Source organism: Suncus etruscus, chromosome 14 (genome assembly GCF_024139225.1).
Source record: "Suncus etruscus isolate mSunEtr1 chromosome 14, mSunEtr1.pri.cur, whole genome shotgun sequence".
Lineage (NCBI taxonomy): Eukaryota > Metazoa > Chordata > Mammalia > Eulipotyphla > Soricidae > Suncus > Suncus etruscus.
The window spans coordinates 41,109,533-41,133,276 of record NC_064861.1 but is presented as its reverse complement, the minus strand read 5'-3'; the positions used below and the strand labels follow the sequence as shown (position 1 = coordinate 41,133,276).

At 34.4% G+C, this 23,744-nt stretch overlaps 1 protein-coding gene across 1 annotated transcript in view; it reads right to left on the bottom strand.

Moving 5' to 3' along the window:
* The window catches only part of PHKB (phosphorylase kinase regulatory subunit beta), a 273,872-nt gene that overhangs the window by 57,495 nt on the left and 192,633 nt on the right, over positions 1 to 23,744 (bottom strand). The window contains exons 15-23 of the mRNA XM_049786246.1: positions 15,771 to 15,826; positions 14,974 to 15,067; positions 12,604 to 12,687; positions 12,029 to 12,133; positions 10,505 to 10,587; positions 10,254 to 10,344; positions 5,745 to 5,806; positions 5,497 to 5,659; positions 4,376 to 4,457 (exon numbers count right to left, since the gene is read on the bottom strand). Coding sequence (XP_049642203.1) covers positions 4,376 to 4,457; positions 5,497 to 5,659; positions 5,745 to 5,806; positions 10,254 to 10,344; positions 10,505 to 10,587; positions 12,029 to 12,133; positions 12,604 to 12,687; positions 14,974 to 15,067; positions 15,771 to 15,826 — 820 coding nt within the window. The remainder of the gene's footprint in view (positions 1 to 4,375; positions 4,458 to 5,496; positions 5,660 to 5,744; positions 5,807 to 10,253; positions 10,345 to 10,504; positions 10,588 to 12,028; positions 12,134 to 12,603; positions 12,688 to 14,973; positions 15,068 to 15,770; positions 15,827 to 23,744) is intronic.

The following is a 23,744-nucleotide window of genomic DNA, read 5'->3' as shown; positions in this document are numbered from 1 at the left end:
CTGATGAACACAGATGCAAAGATCCTCAACAAAATCCTGCGAAAGAGGATCCAATGCCTCATCAAGAAGATCATTCACTATGATCAAGCAGGTTTCATCCCAGGAATGCAAGGATGGTTTAACATCCATAAATCTATCAATATAATACATAAAATCAACAACAAGAAAAATAAAAATCACATGGTCATATCAATAGACGCAGAAAAAGCATTTGATAAGGTTCAACACCCATTCTTGATGAAAACTCTCAGCAAGATAGGAATAAAAGAAACCTTTCTCAATATAGTTAAGGCCATCTACAACAAGCCAATATTATCCTCAATGGAGAAAAACTAAAAGCCTTCCCTCTAAATTCTGGTACAAGACAAGGCTGTCCTCTCTCACCACTCCTATTCAACATAGTACTGGAAGTACTTACTATAGTGATTAGGCAAGAAAAAGATATCAAGGGAATCCAGATAGAAAAGGAAGAAGTCAAGCTCTCATTGTTTGCAGATGACATGATACTCTACTTAGAAAACCCTAAAGACTCTACCAAAAAGCTTCTAGAAACAATAGACTCATATAGCAAGGTGGCAGGCTACAAAATTAACACACAAAAATCAATGGCCTTTTTATACACCACACACTTTTTGTACACTTTTTATACACCAATAATGATAGGGAAGAAATGGACATTAATAACAATCCAATTCACATTAGTGACACACAATCTCAAATATCTTGGAGTCAACCCGACTAAAGATGTGAAGGACCTATACAAAGAAAACTATAAAACACTGCTCCAAGAAATAAGAGATGACACGCGGAAATGGAAACACATACCCTGCTCATGGATTGGCAGGATAAACATAATTTAAATGGCAATACTTTTAAAAGAATTGTACAGATTTAACACGATTCCCCTAAAGATACCCATGACATTCTTCAAAGAAGTGGATCAAACACTTCTGAAATTCATTTGTAACAATAAACTCCCTCGAATAGCTAAAGCACTCCTTGGGAAAAGGAATACAGGAGGCATTACTTTCCCCAATTTTAAACTGTATTACAAAGCAATAGTTATAAATAAAAAAAAAAGCATGGTATTGGGATAAAGACAGACCCTCAGATCAGTGGAATAGGCTTGAGTACTCAGAGAAGGTTCTGCAGACATATAACCACCTAGTTTTTTGACAAAGGAGCAAGAAATCCTAAATGGAGCAAGGAAAGCCTATTCAACAAGTGGTGTTGGCACAACTGGTTAGCCACTGCAAAAAAGTGAACTCAGACCCCCAGCTAACACCATGTATGAAGGTAAAATCCAAATGGATTAAAGACCTTGACATCAGATCTGAAACTATAAGGTATATATAACAACAACATGTAGTTAAAACATTCCATGACATTGAGACTAAAAGCATCTTTAAGGAGGAAACAGCACTCTCCAAACAAGTGGAAGAAGAAATAAACAGATGGGACTATATTAAGCTAAGAAGCTTCTGCATCTCAAAGGAGATAGTGCCCAGAATACAAAAGCCACCCACTGAGTGAAAGAAATTATTCACCCAATACTCATCAGATAAAGGACTAACATCCAAAATATACAAGGTACTGACAGAACTATACAAGAAAAAAACATCTAACCCATCAAAAATGTGGAGAAGAAATGAACAGACACTTTGTAAAAGAAGAAATGCAAATGGCCAAAAGGCTCAACATCACTAATCATCAGGGAGATGCAAATTAAAACTACTATGAGGTACCACCTCACGCCACTGAGATTGACACACATCACAAAGAAGGAAAACAAGCAGTGCTGGCGGGGATGTGAAGAGAAAGGAACTATTTTTCACTGCTGGTGGGAATACCATCTAGTCCAACCTTTATGGAAAGTGATATGGAGATTCCTCCACAAACTGAAAATTGAGCTCCCATACAATCCAGCTATACCACTCCTAGGAATATACCCGAGGAACACAAAAATACAATACAAAAATCCCTTCCTCGCACCTATATACATTGCAGCACTATTTACAATAGCCAGACTCTCAACACAACCAGGATGCCCTTCAACAGATGAGTGGCTAAAGAAACTGTGGTACATATACAGAATGGAATTATTATGCAGCCATTAGGAGAGATAAAGTCATGAAATTTTCCTATACATGGATGTACATGGAATCTATTATGCTGAGTGAAGTAAGTCAGAGGGAGAGAGAAAAACACAGAATGGTTTCACTCATATATGGGTTTTAAGAAAAATGAAAGACATTTTTAACAGTATCTCAGAGACAAGAGAGATGAGGGCTGGTAGGTGCAGCTCATGACATGAAGCTAATCACACAGAGTGATGAGTGTCATAAGAGAAATAACTACACTGAAAACTATCATAACAATGTGAATGAATGAGGGAAGTAGAAAGCCTGTCTCGAGTACATGTGTGGATGGAGTGGGAAGGAGGTAGATCTGGGAAATTGCTGGTGGGAATGTTGCACTGGTGAAGGGGGGGTGTTCTTTTTATGACTGTAATAATACAACTATAATCATATTTGTATTCATGGTATTTAAATAAAGATAATAAAAAATTTAAAACAATTATTTATACAGCAAAAGAAAATCAAACTATCATAAATAGACATTTTGCTGAATGAAAGAAAACATTTGCCCATAATATATCAGAGAAACAACTAATATCCAAGATTTATACAGCACTCACAAGAATGAACAAGAATTAATCATAAAAAAAAGAATCGTATTAATCACAGTACTTTGATCATTAATTTTTTTAAATCTCTTTAAAATTAGTCTTTTGGGGTACCACACCCCATGGTACTCAGAAATTACTCCTGGCATTGTGCTCTTGCATTATTACTGGTGTGGTTGAAGGACCATTTGGGATGCCGGGGATAGAACCTGGGTCAGCCACATGCAAGGCAAATGTTCTACCTGAGTATTATTGCTCTGGTACTAATCAGTTTTAAATTATCATTTTGTTCCACTAAAATTGATGCATCCTGTGGCGCAAGCTGTAAGGCGTCTGCCTTGCATGCTCTAGACTAGAACAAACCGCAGTTTGATGCCCCAGCGTCCCAAATGGTCCCCCTAGCCAGGGGCGATTTCTGAGCATAGCCAGGAGTAACCCCTGAGCGTGACCGTGTGTGCCCTCCCCTAAATAAAATAAAATTGATGTATATATATTCATTAACATTCTATACTTGATATATTAAAATAGATAGCCACAAATAGTATAATTTTCCCAGCCATTGAAGTTATTTAATGTGAGTATATGATATTGAAATTTTTTATTTTCTTAATTAAAATGCAACTAACACTTTTAACAAAAATGTTATTTTAATTCCTGGAGAAATAAGTAGATTGAACAAATTCATATACAGCTATGGAATTCAGAGATAGTTGGCTTTTATCTATACTGAAAAGTTAACATAGCTATAATTAGAAATGATCTATTTTTATTAACAATTTATTAATAATCTATTAACATTTCATAAAACACAATTTTCTAAAAAGCTATTTCATGCCATGTTCTATTCCAAATGACCATTTTAGATGATGGAGGAACTAGTTATTTTAGATATATTTGGTGACGCTCAGGGTTTACTCCTAGCTATGTGCTCAGAAATTGCAGCTGGCTTGGGGGAGCATATGGGATGCCAGGGAATCAAACTAAGGTCCGTCCTAGGTTAGCAAGTGCAAGGCAAAGTCCTACTGCCTGTGTCACTGCTCTGGCCCTGATAGATATAATAATTTAATATTGTTCTTAAAAACTTACATAAAATAAAATAAAATTATAAATTATAGACAATGGGAGAATCTAGATCAATAATTATTCATCTATAATAAATAATTAAATAATCACTACATGAAAGAAATTTTGGAGATTATAAATTAAAGTTTATCATATTTTAGGGTATTTTGTTTTGTTTTGGGGTCACACCCAACATCGCTCAGGGTGTTTACTGGCTCTGTGCTCAGAAGTCGCTCCTGGCAGGCACTGGGGACCATATGGGATGCTGGGATTCGATCCAGGGTCCGTCCTGTGTTGGCCGCATGCAAGGCAAATGCCTTACCACTGTGCTATCATTCCAGCCCCATTTTAGGGTATTTTCATAAAGATTTTTTTTATAAAAGTTAAAAGGGGTCAGTGATATGGTTGAGTGGTAGAGAATGTGTCTCACATCTCTTGCATGGACTGAGTTTGATATATATTAATGCCAAACAAAATAAAAATAAAAATAGGAAATAAATGAAAGAAAGAATAACTTATAAAATTGTAGTAAATAATCACCATGCATATTTGATAGTATCCAAAAGAAAAATCTTATCATTAAATAAAATAAGTCTTATATATTTAAACTAAAGCATGCATTCTTACCTTCCTTTGTGATGAAGTTAGGCCCTTCTCTTTTGAGTAGTATGCCCAGAAGGATAGCTTGACTAGCCAGACTATTACATTCCTAAAAGGTAAGTTATTGTGAGTAACTATTTAAATTGGTACAAAAATTACTACAGGAAGTAATTACCTAATCTGGAAACAAAAAATAGAAAGAGAAAATATTCTGGTATAGCAATGACATGCTACGAACATATATTATATAAATATTTGCTGAAATAACTTAAAGACATATGTTAGAGAAACATGCTTCCTGAATTTGGGAATCTTATTTGATCATCAGGTTTTTCTAGGATACAAGATAAGCAATGTATAGAAATTGAGTTGTTTCTAAGAATTATCTCCTTCATGACTTTGTTTTCCATTAATGGGGAGACTATATTGTTATCAACCTATTGTGAAGATATGTAAGGCAAGAACATGTATAAAATTCTTATTATATTTGAGATAATTTTATTAATTATTTTGCCTTCTATACCAGAGTCATACTAAGTATTATGCCTACACAAGAATATTGATCAATAACAAGGACTGATGATATCTGATAATGTATTTAGTTTGATCTAATTATCTGTCACAGTATATATTTCTACCATTAGAATTTATTTTCTTGTATAAATACTAGACTGTTCCTCCATCATTTCTCTTTTAAAATAAAAATAAATATAGGAATATATAACATTAGATTGCTAATTTAATATGTATGTGTATATGGTCATAGGATTACTTTCTCAATGTTTAGAAAGACCAAGCAATTACTAGACCTGAATACTAGGGCACAAAAGATGAAAGTTGGAAAGAAGACTTATGAAAGAGAAATATGAGGACCTAAGTTGATCATAGTTGATTATTTACTTCTTTAATGTACCACACAGTACTTTTTCATATTCAGAATAATGAAATTTCTCCCTAATCCTTAAACATCTTTAAGACATCCAGGAAAATGTTTCAATAACCCCTCAACTGTTCCAAGTTTAGGTGTGTGATCTACTTCCAGGTTAGTTGAAAACTTCTCTAAGAGGACAAAACAATATGGCTTGTCCTTGAGAGTTCATATTCTATTGACTTTACTTGGGGCCATATAGAAATTGCATCTTCCTTACATCAAGTTTTTGAAGAATTTCATGGGTAGATTTGTTTTTCCATTCGGTAATAGCAATATCCACTTGCTGTTCCAGTTCAGGAGCATTGGGGGTGCTGCTCTGTCGTTTGACTTTTGAATGTTTAGGAAGATTTAATTCTTCAAAACTCTTAAATTCTGGAAGCCTAGGAATTAGAATGTAAAATTGCAGCTTTCTTGTATTCCTAATACAAACTCAAGATACACAATAACAGCCCAACATGAACTTACTCTTCCACATCACTGATTCGTAGAAAGTCAAGTTGTTCAACTACAGCTCCTGAGATCAGTGTCTAAAATGTAATTAAAAAAAATCACAACTCTTAAATTCATTGAGTGATTCTATTCTAATTTGTGCCTATACTTTTCATTGGGTTTGCTGCATATGACCTTTTCTCTGTTGAGATAAGTTTCTCCTCTCATTATGTTGAGACCTTTTGCATCATCAATGCAAGGTGAATGTTGTCAACAGCTTTCTCTATATCTATATTTAATTTTTATCTTTTATGATTGTGGTAAATCTGCTTTTTTCTTTTTTTTAATGATGGAACCACACCTAACTACTCAGGAATTACTGCTCAGGATTTACTCCACAATATCACTTCTGGTAGAAATTGGGAAACCAGATGTGGTACGAAGGATTAAACCCATGTTAGAAGTGTGCATGACAAGTACCTTACATGCTGCACTAACTCTCTAGCCCTGAGATAATATATATTAAGTAATTTCTTAAGCAATCATCCGAAAATAAATCTCTGTAAAATGTATCACCCAGAAATATCAAGTTATATATATATATCAAACTACATGTTTAATAGTAATGATAAGTAGGAAAATCAAAAACACCTTTTAACAACTGTATCTTCTCTGTTCTTAGAATTAAAAACATCTATTTTCCTATTCTTAGAATTTGGGGTATTTATTTTTTAGCTATAATTAAAATTAAATTAAAAATATTTTGAGAGTCTGGAGAGGTATTATATGGGAGAAGGACTTCCCTAGCATGAGCCAGCCCTCTTTCAATCCGCAGTACCACCATCATCTTAGAAGCATCACCTGGAGTGACCCCTAAGCACAGAGACAGGAGCAGTTCCTGATTACCACTGACTATAAACTAGCTAAACGCACATCCCCATTTCTTAAAATTAAAAAGTACGAAATACTCAAAATTACTTTGAAAAGGGACTAGAAAGATACTACAGGTACTATCCTTGTACTTGCTTTATACATGCCTGACCTAGGAGCAATTCCTGGCACCCTATGTGGTACTTTAAACACTTCCAGGAGTAATTCCTGAGTGCAGATCATTGCTGGGTGTGACCCAAAAGTCAAAGAAAGTTAATTTTAAAAAAGACAATTATTCTGCCATTTTAATACAGTTCAGTGTTATCCAATGATTAAGATACTGTCAAGTCACCATTTTGAGGAACATAAATGTATTCTGATCAGAATTTTTCCACATTCTTGGAACCAATATTTGGTCATTTTATTTTCTGTGATTATCTAAGTTCTAATTAAGGTCAAGTAAATTAAATGAACATAGTTTTATATCTAATTTTATATCTAATTTTTATCTAATTAAATTCTAATTAAGGTCATAAACTAAATGAACATAGTTTTATACGTGATTCATGTAAATGAATGTGTATAGACCACAATTATTTTAGCAACATGTATCATTTATAATTTTCTGAAAAAAAATATAAACCTGAGATGTTTACTTCATTAAAAAGTTATATTGTAATAGCTAAAGAAACTATGGTACGTATAAAGAATGAATATTATGCAGCTGTCAGAAGAGATGAAGTCATGAAATTTTCCTATACGTGGATGTACATGGATTCTGTTATGCTGGGTGAAATAAGTCAAAAGGAGAGAAAAAGACACAGAATAGTCTCACTCATCTATGGGTTTTAAGAAAAATTAAGGACATTATTGTAATAATGTCTAGAGACACTAGAGATGAGGCCCGGAAGGATTGGTTCATAATATGAAGCTCATCACAAAGAGTGGTGAGTGTAATTAGGGAAATAATTGCACTAACAACTATCATGACAGTCTTAATGAGTGAGAGAAGTAGAATGCCTGTCTTGAATACAGGCAGGGGTTGGGAAGGAAGGGTAGCATTGATGGTGGAAATGTTGTACTGGTCAAGGGGGACATTCTGTTTATGACTGAAACCCAATTACAATCATGCTTGTAATCATGATACTTAAATAAAGATTTTATATAAAAAAAAGAGAGTTAAGATAATTCAGTTAAGGGAATAAAAGAGTAGAGCCAAGAATAAGACCCGTGTAACAGTAGAAGTGACCCCCAAACAAACAAAAACTAATTTATATGCTTTTATAAGAATAAAATAATAATACAATCAAACTAGAAAAGAGTTATAGAGTAGGAATTAACAAATAAAGGCAAATGAATTTGAGAACTGGTTTTTGGTAGGGATCTACCACATGAAAGGGAAGGGTACAATGGAATTTTATGCAGCCATCAGGAGAGATGAAGTCATGAAATTTTCCTATAGATGGATGGACATGAAAACTATAATGCTGAGTGAAATAAATCAGAGGGAGAGAGACACACAAAATAGTATCCCTTATCTATGGGTTTTAAGAAAAATTAAAGACATTGTGATAATGCCCAGAGAAGAGGGCCAGAAGGACGGGCTCACAATATGAAACTTAACTCAAAGAGGGGTAAGTGCAGTTAGGAGAAATAATATACTAATAACTACCATGACAATGTTAATGAATGAGAAAAGTAAAATGCCTGATTCAAATACAAGCAGGGGGTGTGGTGCTGGGAATGTTGCACTGGTGAAGGGGGTGTTCTTTTGGTGACTGAAGCCCAAGTAAAGTCCTGTTTGTAATCATGGTGTTTAAATTTAAAAAAGAAAAGAAAAGAAAAAGAAAATTCAGAAAATAAAAGGATACAGCAAAAACATAAAAAAAAAGAGAAGGAAAAGTAAAGGGAGTCACAGTGACAATTGTGGAGGGAAGGGATACTCTGGGGGATGGTGTGGAGAGGGGACTATGTTACATATAAAACCCTATCATTAACAGTATTAACCAACCATGGTGTCTAAATAAAATTGTAAATACTTAAATTGTAAATTATTCTTTAAAGGCACAAGTGATCCCTTATGTACCACTAGATATATTCCCAGTGCCTCTAAGTTTATTTTATCACAAATCTAAGCAGCATGGTATCAGTATGATGTGGTTGACTGAGAATCACCAAGAATACCTCCTAGGATCATTAGTATGGCTTGGGAGTCTTTTATCCACACCAAGTAAGGCACTTCTTAAATAAAAATTTATCTTACATATATTAACTTATTCTATTTTATTATTGTTCATTCCTAGTGTGAAAAACTCAGGACATAGGGAATTTTGCAATTTTTAACACTCAGACATATTCTAGATTCATCTCAACAACTACTTATTACTACAAATGGCAACATAGACAAATAATTAGCAATCACACTAAAACCTGTTTCTGGGGTCTGAACAAGGAAACTTATTTACTCATTTTTATGTGGCCTATCCAGTTATCTGAGACCAAATTCTGTGCCTGGGGCAGATGAAAGTGCCAAGCCCAACAAAATCTATTTTGATACAGGCTCATATCTACTCTATAGTCAATTAAGTTTGTTAAATAAACAGATTTCAAGCAAAGATTTTAAACCTGGTAAACATGTAAAGAAGACACAGGAGATGGCAAGAACAGAGGAACAGAAGCTAACAAGTTAAGGATACATTAGTTAATTTGTTTTGGCTAACACAGTGTAGTAAGAGAAAATTGTGGGCAGAAAAGCTATTAAGGCTAAAAGAAGAACCACATAAAACTTCTACAAATTAGATGCTGTGACATTTTGAATAGCATGGATATAAAACTGGTGTTTTATACTAGTTTTGCTTTTATTTCCTTTTCATGTTTGGGCTCCTCCTAGCAGTGCTCAGAGAACCATGAAGTGCTTGAAATTGAATCCAACTTCCCATAGGTACATGCAAAGCTTTTTGAAACATGATTCTGCACCACATTAATTAGGGGTGTGTGTGTGTGTGTGTGTGTGTGTGTGTGTGTGTGTGTGTGTGTAGTGCTGGTATCAAACCAGAAATTCACATTAGATGCATGTGCCCTACCACTGTACCATATCTCCAATTTAATGTTCTGAATGGAACAATGAATATTTTAAGTTTGGCTTTTACTGCAGAGTATGAAAAATAACACTGAATTTGGGAGTCAGACTATACCTACAAAATAAAGTTTTATAGTAGGTCATTTTACTACTGGATGTCAGTATCCTCATTAGCAAAATGTGGAGAGATTTAAAAGTTTTAATCATACTTGGGAAATCATAATAATTAAAATATAAGATTAAAGGAATCAGATAAACTAGCATGAGACAACAGAAATAAAAAGATAGGTAAATATAATTTTTTTAAAAATTTTGGGCCACACCTAGTGACGCTCAGGGCTTACTCCTGGCTATGTGCTCACAAATCTGGCTTAGGGGACAAATATGTCTGGTGTCGGGGACATATGGGATGTTGGGGAATTGAACTGCGGTCTGTCCTGGATCAGCCACGTGCAAGGCAAACGCCCTACCACTGGCCCCATAATCTTAGACAAAAATTTAAACTAAACAGTTATTAAGAAATAGAACTATATTACTTAACTGTACAGAAAATAAAATATACTGTTTTATAATGTATTTTATAGTCAAAACACTACCTGTAGACGATCAACATGAACTTTGACTCCTCCAACCATTCCTTTCTTAAAGGCTGCCAACATATCTAATATGGGATTGAATCGGCTACCTCTAAAAAATACAAACACATTTTAAATGAGCATATTAATAACCAAATGGATTCAATAATCTAATACTAAATACCTTTTCCAGATCTACTCTTCCACATGCTGACAAATAAAAAATAAAGACCACTTCCAAAATAAAACAAGACTATTATTGTTCATCTTACCTTATATTGTCTTCCCGAATAAGAACAAGGAAAAGTGGACGTCCATGCATTTTCCAGTATTGCTTAATGAACTGTAGTGCATTCTATCAAAACATACAAATAAGGTAAAATATGATGACACAAAACCTGAGATTCTCAGGATGCTTAACTACTAGTGGCAAAAGAAAACAAAAACAAAACATTTATCTAGGTAATTCATTTTGAAGACTTATAGTCCTGTCAGGTACAGAATATAAAAGTATATAAGTTTGAAAGTATAAAAATTACAGATTAAGTAGGTAACTATTTTAAAGAATATTTTTGTAAAATTTATATATTATACATGTTTTCAGGCTCTGAGAGATTTTAGGGGGAGATTCGATTCAAAAGTAGCCCCAGAAGAAAAAAAAATCAATATATTTTTAATCAATACAATAGAATTAATTAGATTAACTCTCATTTTCACATTACAGTGAAGTTATATAATAACAGAATAGATTGGAATGACTCTATATAGCCTATGAGAAATATGGAGAAATATGGATTGGCATAATAGATATCAGGTAGGGCAATTGAATAGCATGCACCTGACTTATACTCAATTCCCTATCACCCCATATGGCCCCTTGACCCATCAGAAGTCATCCCTTAGTGCAGAACCAGGAGTAATTCCTGAAGACAATCTCCCCCCATAAGAAACAAATGTGAAGAGAGTGACTAGATTTTTATTGTCTATGCATTATATCATACATACATGTAACTTTACCATGTGTCAGGTACTAGTCTAAGTGTTCAACATATACTAATTTAGAACAACATTATTACTGTTAGCTACAAAAATAATGTAAAAAAAAGTCAAATCAGGTAATTTGTCTGAGATTACCCAATTGGTGAACACGAGCCCAGATGTTAACAAATGTAATCTGACTCCAGACTTTTATGCTTTCTTGACCTTTATGTTTTCAGACCTTAAGCTTGCTCTACAAATGGGAATTTTTAACTGACTTGGGAGTATAATGTAGCTGAATTTTCACTTGACATTTTTCCTAAGTAAAATTATTTTACTAACTTACATCTGCTCAAAAAGAGATAATTATTACTGCTATGTAACATGGCATACAAACCAGTTTTCTTTCTGCCTCTTTGTACAAATGGAATTCCTTCATTCCATTTGTAAAAAGCCTATATAATCAAAACTATACAATTTTACATAGAGAAGACTTTATTATAAAGTTACAAGTAAGTCTTAGAGAGATAGTACAGCAGGTAAGGTGTTTTGCCTTGCATGCAGTCAGCCAGGTTAGATTCCTGACATCCACTATAGTTTACTAAATACTGCCAACTGAGCTCAGAGATAGAAAAGTAAATCCTGAATACAGGTGTATGTGACCCCCCAAACCAAAAAATTATGCAAGGTTTGGGTTATTTTCATATTTTATACTGTATTAACATCATGCCACAGTCACATTGGGACACTCAAGTAACATGATAAAAATCATTAGAAACAAAGTCATCCTATTTCGATAAAAAAGATGTTCTAGCTACCTTGATGTCATCTATCAGCAGTAAAACATCTTGAGACATGTAGAAATCACTTAGGTCGAAGATGATAGGATAACAAACCACAGTCTTTCCCAGAATGCGGTAAATCTATAAAGAATAATTTTTTTAAATAAATACAAGGCAGACAAAAAGCAAACACATAATTATATAAGTTCTAGTAAAATTAAAACATTTATTTTGAAATCATAAAATATCTTCTAAAATCACATAATATCAATATTTTGGGTTCTTGATTATACCAGTATGCTAATAAAGTAAATCACCACAACTGTGACATTAAAAAAAAACCGATAACATAACAGTATTAGAGTAAATAATGCTACAATGTAATCATTTAAGACACTTAAAAATGATATGGTAGTGTGATTTTATTCATTTTAGAGGACTTTTATGCTAATATACAAACTAAGATTTACTTGCAGAAAATGATAATTCAGAAAATTAATCCAAGTATATAATATAATGTGAGAATGAATATACAGCATGTCAAATTGCACTTCAGTCTATAGTATTATAATTTGAACGCTTCCATAAAAGTACATTTTATGAATGAATACCTTTGATGTACCAAGGCAGCCAATCGGCCTATCTGGCCTTCCAGAGAGTCCTAATTTTTCATTGATACCCAGATGGAAATAAGCCTGTAAAACACAAATACTGAAGTATTTAAATACTTAATTTACACAAGTATTTAATGTTTACTTTACTTGATGAGAGGTAGACTTAAATGTAAACTTTAAACTAATTATATAATAATCTGTTGATTTTTGATTTGAATTAATTTCAAATGTCAACTTCATCATATACAAAATTATTATCATCAATGTCCCTTATTTATTATGCTACATAAAAATATGTCTGTTACTGTTGGCTCTATCTTTTTCTATCAGGATGTACAACATCTTAGTTGTCACTATAATTAGTATATAGTTGGTTCAAAGGAAGTAGTTGATGGAGGAATGATGAAGCAATATAAATGTTCTTCTGAGCCATATATGAATATTGATTCTGCAACATCAGTAGTTTCAGACAAAGGCTTGAACTGTATTGAAAAACCATTATGCTTTACAACTGATTGAAAATAGTGAACAACACTATAGAGTCCTTTTTCCTCAAATACTTTCAATTTTCAAAGATAAATATAGATCTATAATTGATTTCACTGCTGATTACACTGCTAGGGATTGAACTCAGATCTTACACATATGAAGCATAAGCTCCAGCCCTGAATCATATCCCTGCCCTCCATACTTCCTGTTTTAGACAAGATATCAGAAAATAAAGTCTGAGTGATAAGTGCACAGTGTTGGAGCCTTAGATCTTGTGTCGTTGGAGCTGCCTGTGGATACTCAGTTCCTCTTAGGTCTTATATACCCCAATTTATCATAAAAAACAGCTTTTCATCAGTTATATGTTGGAGTCATATCTACTCATTTTTAGAGCTATCTCTTTCATGGGGAGTGATAAATGGTGAGAAGAAAAGTATAATTTTATGAGAGGAAATGTAAGGACCATGGGACATCTGGTGCTCTAGATTTTGCTTTTGCTTGGACCACACACAGGGATGCTCAGGGGTTACTCCTTGCTTTGCACTCAGAAATCACTCCTGGCAGGTTCAGGGAACCATATGGGATTCCATGAGTTGTTCTCAATTTGGCCATGTGCAAGGCAAACACCCTACCAGCTGTTCTATCACTTTGGCCCCCATCTAGTACTCTGGTGATAAGATGTACAGGTTCTGGTTTTGTTGTCAATAGTACATAAGGTTCATCATGATTAGTAGCAATTGTGAGGCTGTGCATGTTCTTCTTCAAGTTGTGACTTATTTATCTAATTTTTTTCTTTGTTGCAGTTTGAAGTTTTGATCACATATATATCAATATAATAACTTTATCTTGATAACCTTAGAATATTTTTTTCTCTTTGGGGGAGCATGTTCCTGTGGGGAAACCTAAAGGTGCTCAGTCAAGGATTGAACCAGGGTCTTATATATGCAAGGCTTGCACTCCAGTTTGTTGAGCTATCTCTCTAGCCCAGAGAAAGTATATTCTAAATACTTTGATATTTTTTCCAATAGTGAAATTTTTAACAAATACCAAAAGAAAATTGGTACTTATTGAATAAAAATTCAATAACATTTATATCTTACAAACAAGAATATTCGGGGCCGGAGAGATAGCATGGAGGTAAGGCGTTTGCCTTTCATGCAGAAGGTCATCGGTTCAAATCCCGGCGTCCCATATGGTCCCCCGTGCCTGCCAGGAGCAATTTCTGAGCATGGAGCCAGGAGTAACCCCTGAGCACTGCCGGGTGTGACCCAAAAACCAAAAAAAAAAAAAAAAAAAAAACAAACAAGAATATTCATAAAGCTACTTCCAGATCCATTTGCAGAATAGTACTTGCAAAAGCTTTCAAAAATTACCTTTAAAGAAGATCCCAAGCAGTTATGCAATTGTATCTAATAAATTCAGATATTAGTTTAGAATTACTTTGAAACCCAATTACTTTCAGATTCCAAATATCCAGGCAAGAGAAAAGGAAATGAGTAACTAATAAATATTGAGAAGAGGTTTCTTTAACAGCTAATAAAAGGAAATAATAAAATACAATGTAAAGCCCAATTTTACACAGAACTATTAAATTTAAGGTTAAAATAGGCTATTTTAAGGCTCAGTAAATTGAGAAACAAATTTATCCAAAAATAGGAGATAAGCAAACCTATGAATATAATGTATACACATACAAAAAAGGAAGTTGATTTTTCTGAGTAACAATGTTTGACAAAATATGTTTTTCAGCTGAGATTTTAAGATTAATAGTTCCATTTCTTAAGTCAATTCAAATTATGCTTCTTTATTTTAGACTAGTCTAATCATCATGCTTTAGTATCTCCAAAAATTAGAAAATAAAAAAGTAGAATCACATACTTTCACAAGCTCCTGTTGAGCCCAGATCTGAATGGGTTCTACCTGTTGAGGTGTCTGAGTTTGAATACCATATGTGTTGAGAAAAACTTGAAGACTGAATGAGAGAAAAGAAAAATATTTTTAGAAAATGCATTTATGGTTATAAAGGAGAGACTATGTTACTTGTAGTACATTATTAATTTACTAATGTTGGCCAAATGCCATTTTGCCATGGAATCTGGAAGCTTTCCCGGTTCTTCATAAAGCATGGGATGGAAGCTTTGAGAATAGGTGGCAGAGAGTCAAAAGTGACTGTAGCCATTCCCATAATCTTTTTGTCTTCAAAACTGTACTTCAGGCAAAACTGGTACTGGACAATACTTAACGTTAATATGAACTAAAACAAAATTATTTTATTAATATATATAAAATTTATTTGAAGTATCATGACTTCTACTATTAATTATAAGATATTATGCATACTATATTACAAAATTAAAATTATTATTATTTTGGTGTTTGGGCCACACAGGGCAGTGTTACTCCTGCATCTGCCCTCAGGAATCACTCCTGATGAGCTTGGGGACCATATGGGATGCAGGAATCAAACCTCTGTTGACTATAATTGTTCTGGGTTCACAAAATCATTTTTAAATAAAAAAGTGCTATTTTTTACTTAAAATGATATTATTATATCATTGAAATCCTGTCAAAGGGCTTATAAAATTAGTTTCTCCACTTATCGCAGAACTACAAGTATAAAACAATAAGTTCACTTCCCTTTATCCCCAAAGAATACATCCATCTGAATTTCATACCGTTGGCTCTCTGCTACAAGTGCGACATGAACTACCAAATCATTTTCCAGTGGGCCCTGTAATACAGAATAAAAATGAAGGAAATTTTTAGAAAGACCTGGTCATCACCAGCTGCAATGAGAATCAAGGACAATATTAACCATCTCTAAGAGGTTCATTAAATGACAGACATCAGCTGACTCCAAAGAATCACCTTTCTTTCCTTGCTCTCCACTGCCTACTAATCATTTTGATGGTATAGACAGAATAATGGAACACCATGGAATGAAGAGCCATAAATCTGAGCATTATCAAAGGGGCTAACCTGTCAAGGCTATTTTGGATGAATAAAAAAAAAGCAGCTTGGAGATTGGGAGTTATTTCCATCATTTATCTCTGGAGGAAAGAGGAGGAATAAAAATTTAAAAAATTTTTGTATCTTCGGTAAAAAAAAATGATTGTGAGTTAAAATTGTTCATTTGACATCTTAACAACATATAAGACTATTCTTTTTTGTTAGCCAATTTTTTTTGGCATCTTATACATAAAGTGGATTTATCCAATTATCTAATTCCTGTGGAAGAAGATGAATTATATAGTTGACTATATACTTAGTACTATATTAATTAAATATAAGCTATTGGGGCTGGAGCAATAGAGCATCAATAGGGCATTTGCCTTGTACATGGCTGATCCAGGATGGACATCGGTTTGATCCCAGGTGTCCCATATGGCCCCCCAAGCCAGGAGCGATTTCTGAGCACATAACCAGGAATAACCCCTGAGCGTCACCTGGTGTGGCCCAAAAACCACACACAAAAAAAGCTATTGGGCTAACAGATCCTAATAAAAATAATTTTGAGCCCAATTATAATTAACAAAGAATCTAAAAAATAAAAGCTCTAAATATACTATTTTTATAGTAGTGAATACCACATTCCCAATATTGTGATATAAATCTTTGATTTCTCATCAGCAGTTATTCTTTAGGGTATTCAAGATCTCACTAGAATTTTTAATTATAGAAGATAAGAAACATTGTAATGTTAGCATTAAATATAACATTGTCAAAAGAATGACTCCCAGAAACATCATGAAAATGCCAATTCAGGTAGACTTCTATGTGATTTAAATAATATCTAAGACAAATATTATATAACAAAATACATTAAAGATACAAATATATTAAAATGCTATATATTTCTTTTTCAATTGATAAATACTCTAAAAGTCTACTAACTATCTAGATAAAAAATTAATTATTCAAGTGTTGGGTTACTGATCCTACCTTAATCAATAACTGTACTCCACCCTAGGGTGTGAGCTAGCAATACCATATTGGATTATTCCTTACTTGGGATTCTGATCCCACCCTAGGTTGTTGTCAATAAAAGAAAGGGTGTGAGGAAGGCTGGAGCTCATTCTTTGGTCTTCTTCCACTGAGCTGCACTCCATCTTAGGAGCAGAAAACTTTTGTGGTTTGAATTCCTTGTTTGAGCACCGGATTTCCTGAACCCATTCTTGTACCTTTTCACTGTGTGAATTATTTTCTGAGATCTCTACAACTGGAACTGTCCCCCTAAGTTAATCGGGCAGGGGAATGGGAACTGCCTTCCTGTCTGGGAGTCCTGGAGCTTGGTGGGAATCAAACCTTAACTAATGTTCCATAGAACATGACACTTCATTCAAATTTTATCAAGATTTCTAAAATAAAAAAAAACATAAGCCTTTTTTGTCTTGAATGAAATCCACTAAATACTTCAACTCAAAGAAGAAAAATATGGGTGCGAGGCATTATCTTCACTTTTCAGAACAATTAAAAAAATTTAAATAAAGAGCAAGTGAGGGCCTTGCTTGAATGAGCAGGGCCTCCTCTCCTCTCCAGCCTTCCCTCAATCTCCTTCTGGGTTCCAATATCATCTTGTTCATCTGCCCTTTGGAGTCAGCCAAACTTCCTGGCAGACTGGATCTTTCAACAGCCTAAAACAGCACTCCAACTCACTAACTGCAAAGTTCAATGGGTAAGCTAAAGAACAAATCTACTGTGGGGAATGCAGAGAGAAATATTGGCAAATCTCCAAGTCCACCAAAATGCCTTAACCTTATAGATTAGAACCTAAAGTCGACACTTAATGGTTTCACAATAGAAATCAAAGAGTTACTAGCCTGTAAAATTAAGAAATCTATAGATGAACAATTCAATAAACTCAAAGAACTCTTTCAGAAGATGAGAGTATCCATACAAATGAAACTGAAGGAACTAAAAAATCATATTAGCAAGCCATAATAGTAGAATTATACAGGTGGAGAATCATATAGGTGAACTTGAAGATAAATTACAAGCAAGCTGAGATAAGAAGTCAAAAAAAAGAAAGGAGAGACAAAACCCTGGAAGAAAATATAAGGTACTTAATGAACAAAGACAGGAGAAACAATCTCTGAATTATAGGAATTCCAGAAGGGGAAGAAAATGGAAAAGGGGAAGAACAAGTAGTGAGGAAGATAATAGTAGAGAACTTCCCCACCCTTGCGAAAGAGGATTCTCTACAAATCCAAGAGGCAAAAAGAGTGCCAAACAAAATAGACTATAACAAAACAACACCAAGACATTTGGTAACCCAAATGGCAAAAATCAAAGAGAGAGATTGACTCTTTAAAGCAGTAAGGGAGAAAAACAACTCAAGTATAAAGAAAACAACGTAAGAATCAAACCAGATCTTCCATTTGAAATAATCTAGGCAAGAAAAGAGTGGAATGACATATTCAGACTACTGAAAGAAAGAAACTTTCAACCTAGAGTCCACTACCTGGCAAAACTCATTTACATGGGAGGGAGGGTTAAAAACATTCTTAGGTAAAAAAGAACTCACAATATTTGTGCTAACCAAACTGACCCTAAATGATCTACACTCAAACAGTAATTACAAAAACCAAATCCCCATTTGTAACAACAACCCTACATACTATAATGCAAACAGTCCTTTCTGTCAAGTTTCCTTAAATGTCAATGGATTAAACTCTTCCACCAAGAATAAATACAGCTGTTTAGTTTGAGCAGGTGTCCAATCAACTGATCTTTATAGATATCTATAATAATGTTCCAATGCTTTTATCCACAGAAACAGGTACAGAATGTGTTTGGAAGCCATGGACACCCACTATTGTGCCTGATACAAGTAGTTTTAATGTCTGAATTTTAGGGGTTACTCCTGAGTGCTGCTGGGTGTGACCCAAAAACCAAAAAAAAAATAAATAAATAAAATTTAAAAAAGAAATAAAAATGAAGAAAAAAGGCAAGTGAGTACATATATTAGAATGCATTTCATACTGGAGAGGGAGGCTGCAGCTGGACCCAGAAGATCCCACATGCCAGGATTCCTACTCCTCTCCTACGGGTATGGCTGGGAATCTGGGCAGACAGCTGGCCAAAGAACTCCAGGACTGACCAGTTAGTCCTGGAGACCAAGAGCCCCCCACACCAGGTTGGCCTTCAAGGGCAGGTCTGGCATCTGAGCTCTGGGGGGGATGGGGAAGAGGCAAACTCCTCCCCCATGCTTTTTCATACTAGTCCCCGTTCTCATGCATCAGCAAAGAACTACAACCAGCACGCCCGCTGACTCATGCTTGATGGCCCCTGTCACCCCCACCAAATCGTGGATTGTTGCACAATACAGAAATCAGCCTCAGCAAAACTTCCAGCTCAAAGACACTATATGGTCTCGGAATGCAGCAAAGCATCTCTCAAACTCAATTCCAAGGCCTGTGAATCGAAAAGTACCTTGGCTTTTACTCCCCACAAGAATATATCAAAATACTTAATTGGGAGTCTTATATTGCCTATGGAAGCTCAATACCTGTATAACAATACATCTTAAGATGTGTATTCCTAAATATACAGGTAGCCTCCTCTACCACTTGTTTTATTCAAATACCTTTTCTTTTTTAACTCAGTTTTCTTTATTTGTTCTATTTTAATATATACATTTTTTCTCTATCCTTACCATTTTTGGTGCTGCTTGGTACAAAAAGCCTTGACTGGGATAAAATCTCAGAACAAAACAGGATGACAAAGACTGTGTGTGCAACCTGTCGTCCTTACCCAGAATAGTACCAGCAACACTGTGTAACACCATACATTTTTGTATGGGCACAGTAAAAAAGAGGGAAACCATAGACACAGAAACAAGATCTTATCTTCTAGGGATAAGAGCTCACTTTTTATAGCAGAAGGGTGCCTCCCATTCTGAACATGTGTCATGTGGATACAACCAGTCCCCAGGAGATTGGACAGTGTTAGTCCAATCCCATACCCCAGCCCGACGTAGAAATGATACAGCTCCAGGCAACACCACCAGGAACTAAGCTCCATTGGGAGATTTATAACACTGCTCTGGCACCAACTTATGCCAGTTTTGATATGACAACGAGGAAAGGAAAACTTGACCTAAGACCAGACTGTATATCACATTACCTAACACCTAAATGAAATCAGAAGAGATAACGTCCTTTGAACTGTGAAAAATAAGAGCACCAAAACAGAATACTGACTTTGATAACCATGACTGAACAGAACCTACCTTGGGACTAATAAGGAAAACCCTACCCTAGGCTGTAGCCCAGGACACATAAAAAACAACAACAACAACAACAAGATGTTTTATTACAGAGGTCCAACTTGGACAATAGAGTCTGAGCAGAATCTTTGGATCCATAATATCCTAGGCTTCGGGCTTAGGGACTGAACGAAAACAGGGAGCAAGTGTTACAGAAGACTGAACACAATAACAACAATGGATAGGAACCTCTAGAATCTAGAGACTGTATCCTAGACCCTGACCTATAACCAGCGCAAATACCAAGATCACTAGCTACAGTGGCTTGATTTTCTCACACACAACTGAGAGGAAACTTTACTGGCATCACAAAAAAAGCATTTGGGGTGCGGTAATGAGTATATATGGAGCCAGGGGTTGATCCCATGATGGTATGCTTCAAGGATGAAGACACCCTGACTCTCTTAGGCCACGGGAATTCCCTTTCTTCCCCAATGCTTACTGTGCCTATGCAAAAAAAAAAAAATGTGGGGGGAACGCCAAACCCTACCACTCCAGCACCCATACTTTTTCTTGTTTTGTTTTGATGTTAGTTTTTGACTTTATTTTCCTTCTCTTTTTTCTTCCACTTTTCTCATTCTTTTTCACTCTTGTGGTTATTATTTAGAGATTTATTTTTATTTTTATTTGCCGGGTCCATTTTTTTCTTTTTTCTTCCATTTTTCTTTTCTTTTATTTTTCTTCTCTCTCTCTTCTTTCTTTTTTTGGTAGTCACAAAATTTTTTTCTCCCTTTTCTCTTATCCTTTTTATCTTCAATGATGGTGGAATAGATGCTCAATCTACAACAAGCTGTAAAGTGGAGACCAGTTGCACTAGCATTCTGGGGGGTAAAGGAGGGAAATATGGGATGCATGCTGGGAACAGGGGTGAAGGGAGGACAGCACTGGTGGTGGGAATGCCCCTCATTCATTGTCACTATGTACCATAAATGATGCAGTGAAAGATTTGTAATGCATTTTGGTCACAATAAAAATTAAAAAAAGAATGCAGATAAATTTAAATTACCATAAATATGTATCTTATTGATACTAATTGGCACACTGCTAACTTTTTGAACAATAAGCCCATTTGGAAGAACCTTTCTTTCCAAATAAGAAATATATAGTACTCAGATCTAAAATGTTTGCTTCTACATATTTAATCATTTGCTTAGAGGACTATTAGATGGTTAAGGTTTTTTCACTGAGAAAATTCAACATTCCAGGAAGTTCCAATTTACAAATTATATACCATATTGAGTATATAGATCTTCAAACCTTGCCCACATTTGACCCATTTCTACTCAGAAATATTTGGCATTCTCATACAATTATTCTCCTCCTTTCACTATGAAAGCTGGAGTGATCATTTTGGGTTATTTTTCAGTTTTTTGAAGCTACCAACACAGCTGCTCAAAATCATGAAAATTTTTGGAAAACTTCCTAATAGTAATTACTTTCCATTTCTCATGGTTTTTTTAAATAATTTTTTATAAGTAATGTTACAAAACACACATGCACACAGATACATAATAAATCCCTTAGTGATAGTGCTGTTAAAAGTTTTACATGCATTTGCACACTTATCATTTGGCCAATAGTGAAGACAAACTAATATACAAATCTATGAAAAATTCATTGTTAAAATATAAAAACAACATAATTTCCTTCCTCGAGTAGTTTAGTATTTACTGGAACAAGAATAAATATTCATATATGTGTATTTTTAATCATATAGAATTATTTCATTTACATCTTTCTTTAGAAGCTTAGATCTATCTTTTTGTTTTTAAAAGGGCCCAGAAAGTGGTAAAAAGGGTATTCTATTATATTTCCTCTAAGAACTATATGCCCTGTTATTTTGGGGTAGTTTTTAAAACTTCACTTTTCCAAAAATATAATTGTCAGATATCTTGGAAAAGAGCTAATGATTTAGAAAGACAATAAAGTGCTAAATGTAGGGAAACAGCATGCTAGACATGTGTCTGACCAAAGTTCAATTTCAGCAACACATGGACCCATGAACATGACCAGATAGAGAACTGAAGGCCACTTAAGTACCACAAAACGTGACCTTTGAGCCTCCAGCATTACCTAAAGAGTCTCAGGACTCCCTGAGTAGCATTGCATTCTCAGTCCCTTGATTCAAACTGCAAGTCTAGTTGGCAGAGAATATCCTGAGTGCTGCTTGAGGTGGTCATTTCTCCACCCAAAAGTGCATAAATCTAGATTTTAGCTCTGGGTTCTTAATTTTTTTTTTTTTTTTTTTTTGCAAGTCTATCTTTATTCCAGTACCAAGCAGCTTTGATTATTATAGTTGTAGTATGTTCAAAGTTGACAAATGCAATGCTTTCAATCATTTTCCCCTTAGGCTGTGTTGCCTATTTGGGAAGTGCTATAATTCCATACAACATTTAGTAGATTTTGTTCCAAGTCTTTGAGAATGTCATTGGAATGTTGGTGGTTATTGCATTCCAACTGTACAATACTTGTATAAGCAGGTTATTTTGATAATTTTGATCCTTTTGACCCATGAACTGGGGATATCTTCATATATTCTTGTGTTCTCTTGCATTTTATTTAGTTATGATTTGTTTCTTTTTTCATTGTATTAGACTTTGACCATCTTTGTTAATTTGATTTCTAGGTATTTAATGTTGTAGAATACTATTTTGAAAGGGATTGCCTTTTTAGTTTATTTTTATTCTGGTTTGTCATTTACATATAAAATGGCATAATTTTTGTATATTGAGATTATATGCCAGATTTGTAACAAAGGAGCTAAAAACATGAATCAGAACAAAGAAAATTTTTGCAGCAAAAGGTATTGGGAATACTAGATAGTCAAATGTGAAAAAAATGACATTGCAACCATATATCCAACATTCACAAAAATGAACTCAGTGTGGAACAGAAACCTTGAGTGCATGACAGATTTCTTAAGATCCACTGAAGAAAAACATCTCCATCATATTGGACATAAATGTGTGACAATATCGGCCATTAAAACACACACACACACACAAAGGTAATAATACATCAAATTAAAAAACTTCTGCATAGCAAAAGAAACTCAAGTTGTCATATAAACATGCCTAATGAATGGGATAGAGTAGGCACAATACCACAGATAAAGTGATAATTTCCAAGATCTATAAAGCACACACAAAGATCAATAACAAAAATCTCAATAATTCTATCAAAAATAGAAGACTAACAATTTATTTTAATTTTATCCTTTTATTTAAATAGCATGATTACAAAATTGTTCATAATTGGGTTTCAGTCCTTACAATGTATATCACACTAGGGAAATGTACATCAAAATAACTTTCCAGAGAATTCTATGTTGTTGGTGGTGATGGTGGTGATGGTTTTTGTTTTGTTTTGTTTGTTTTCAGGC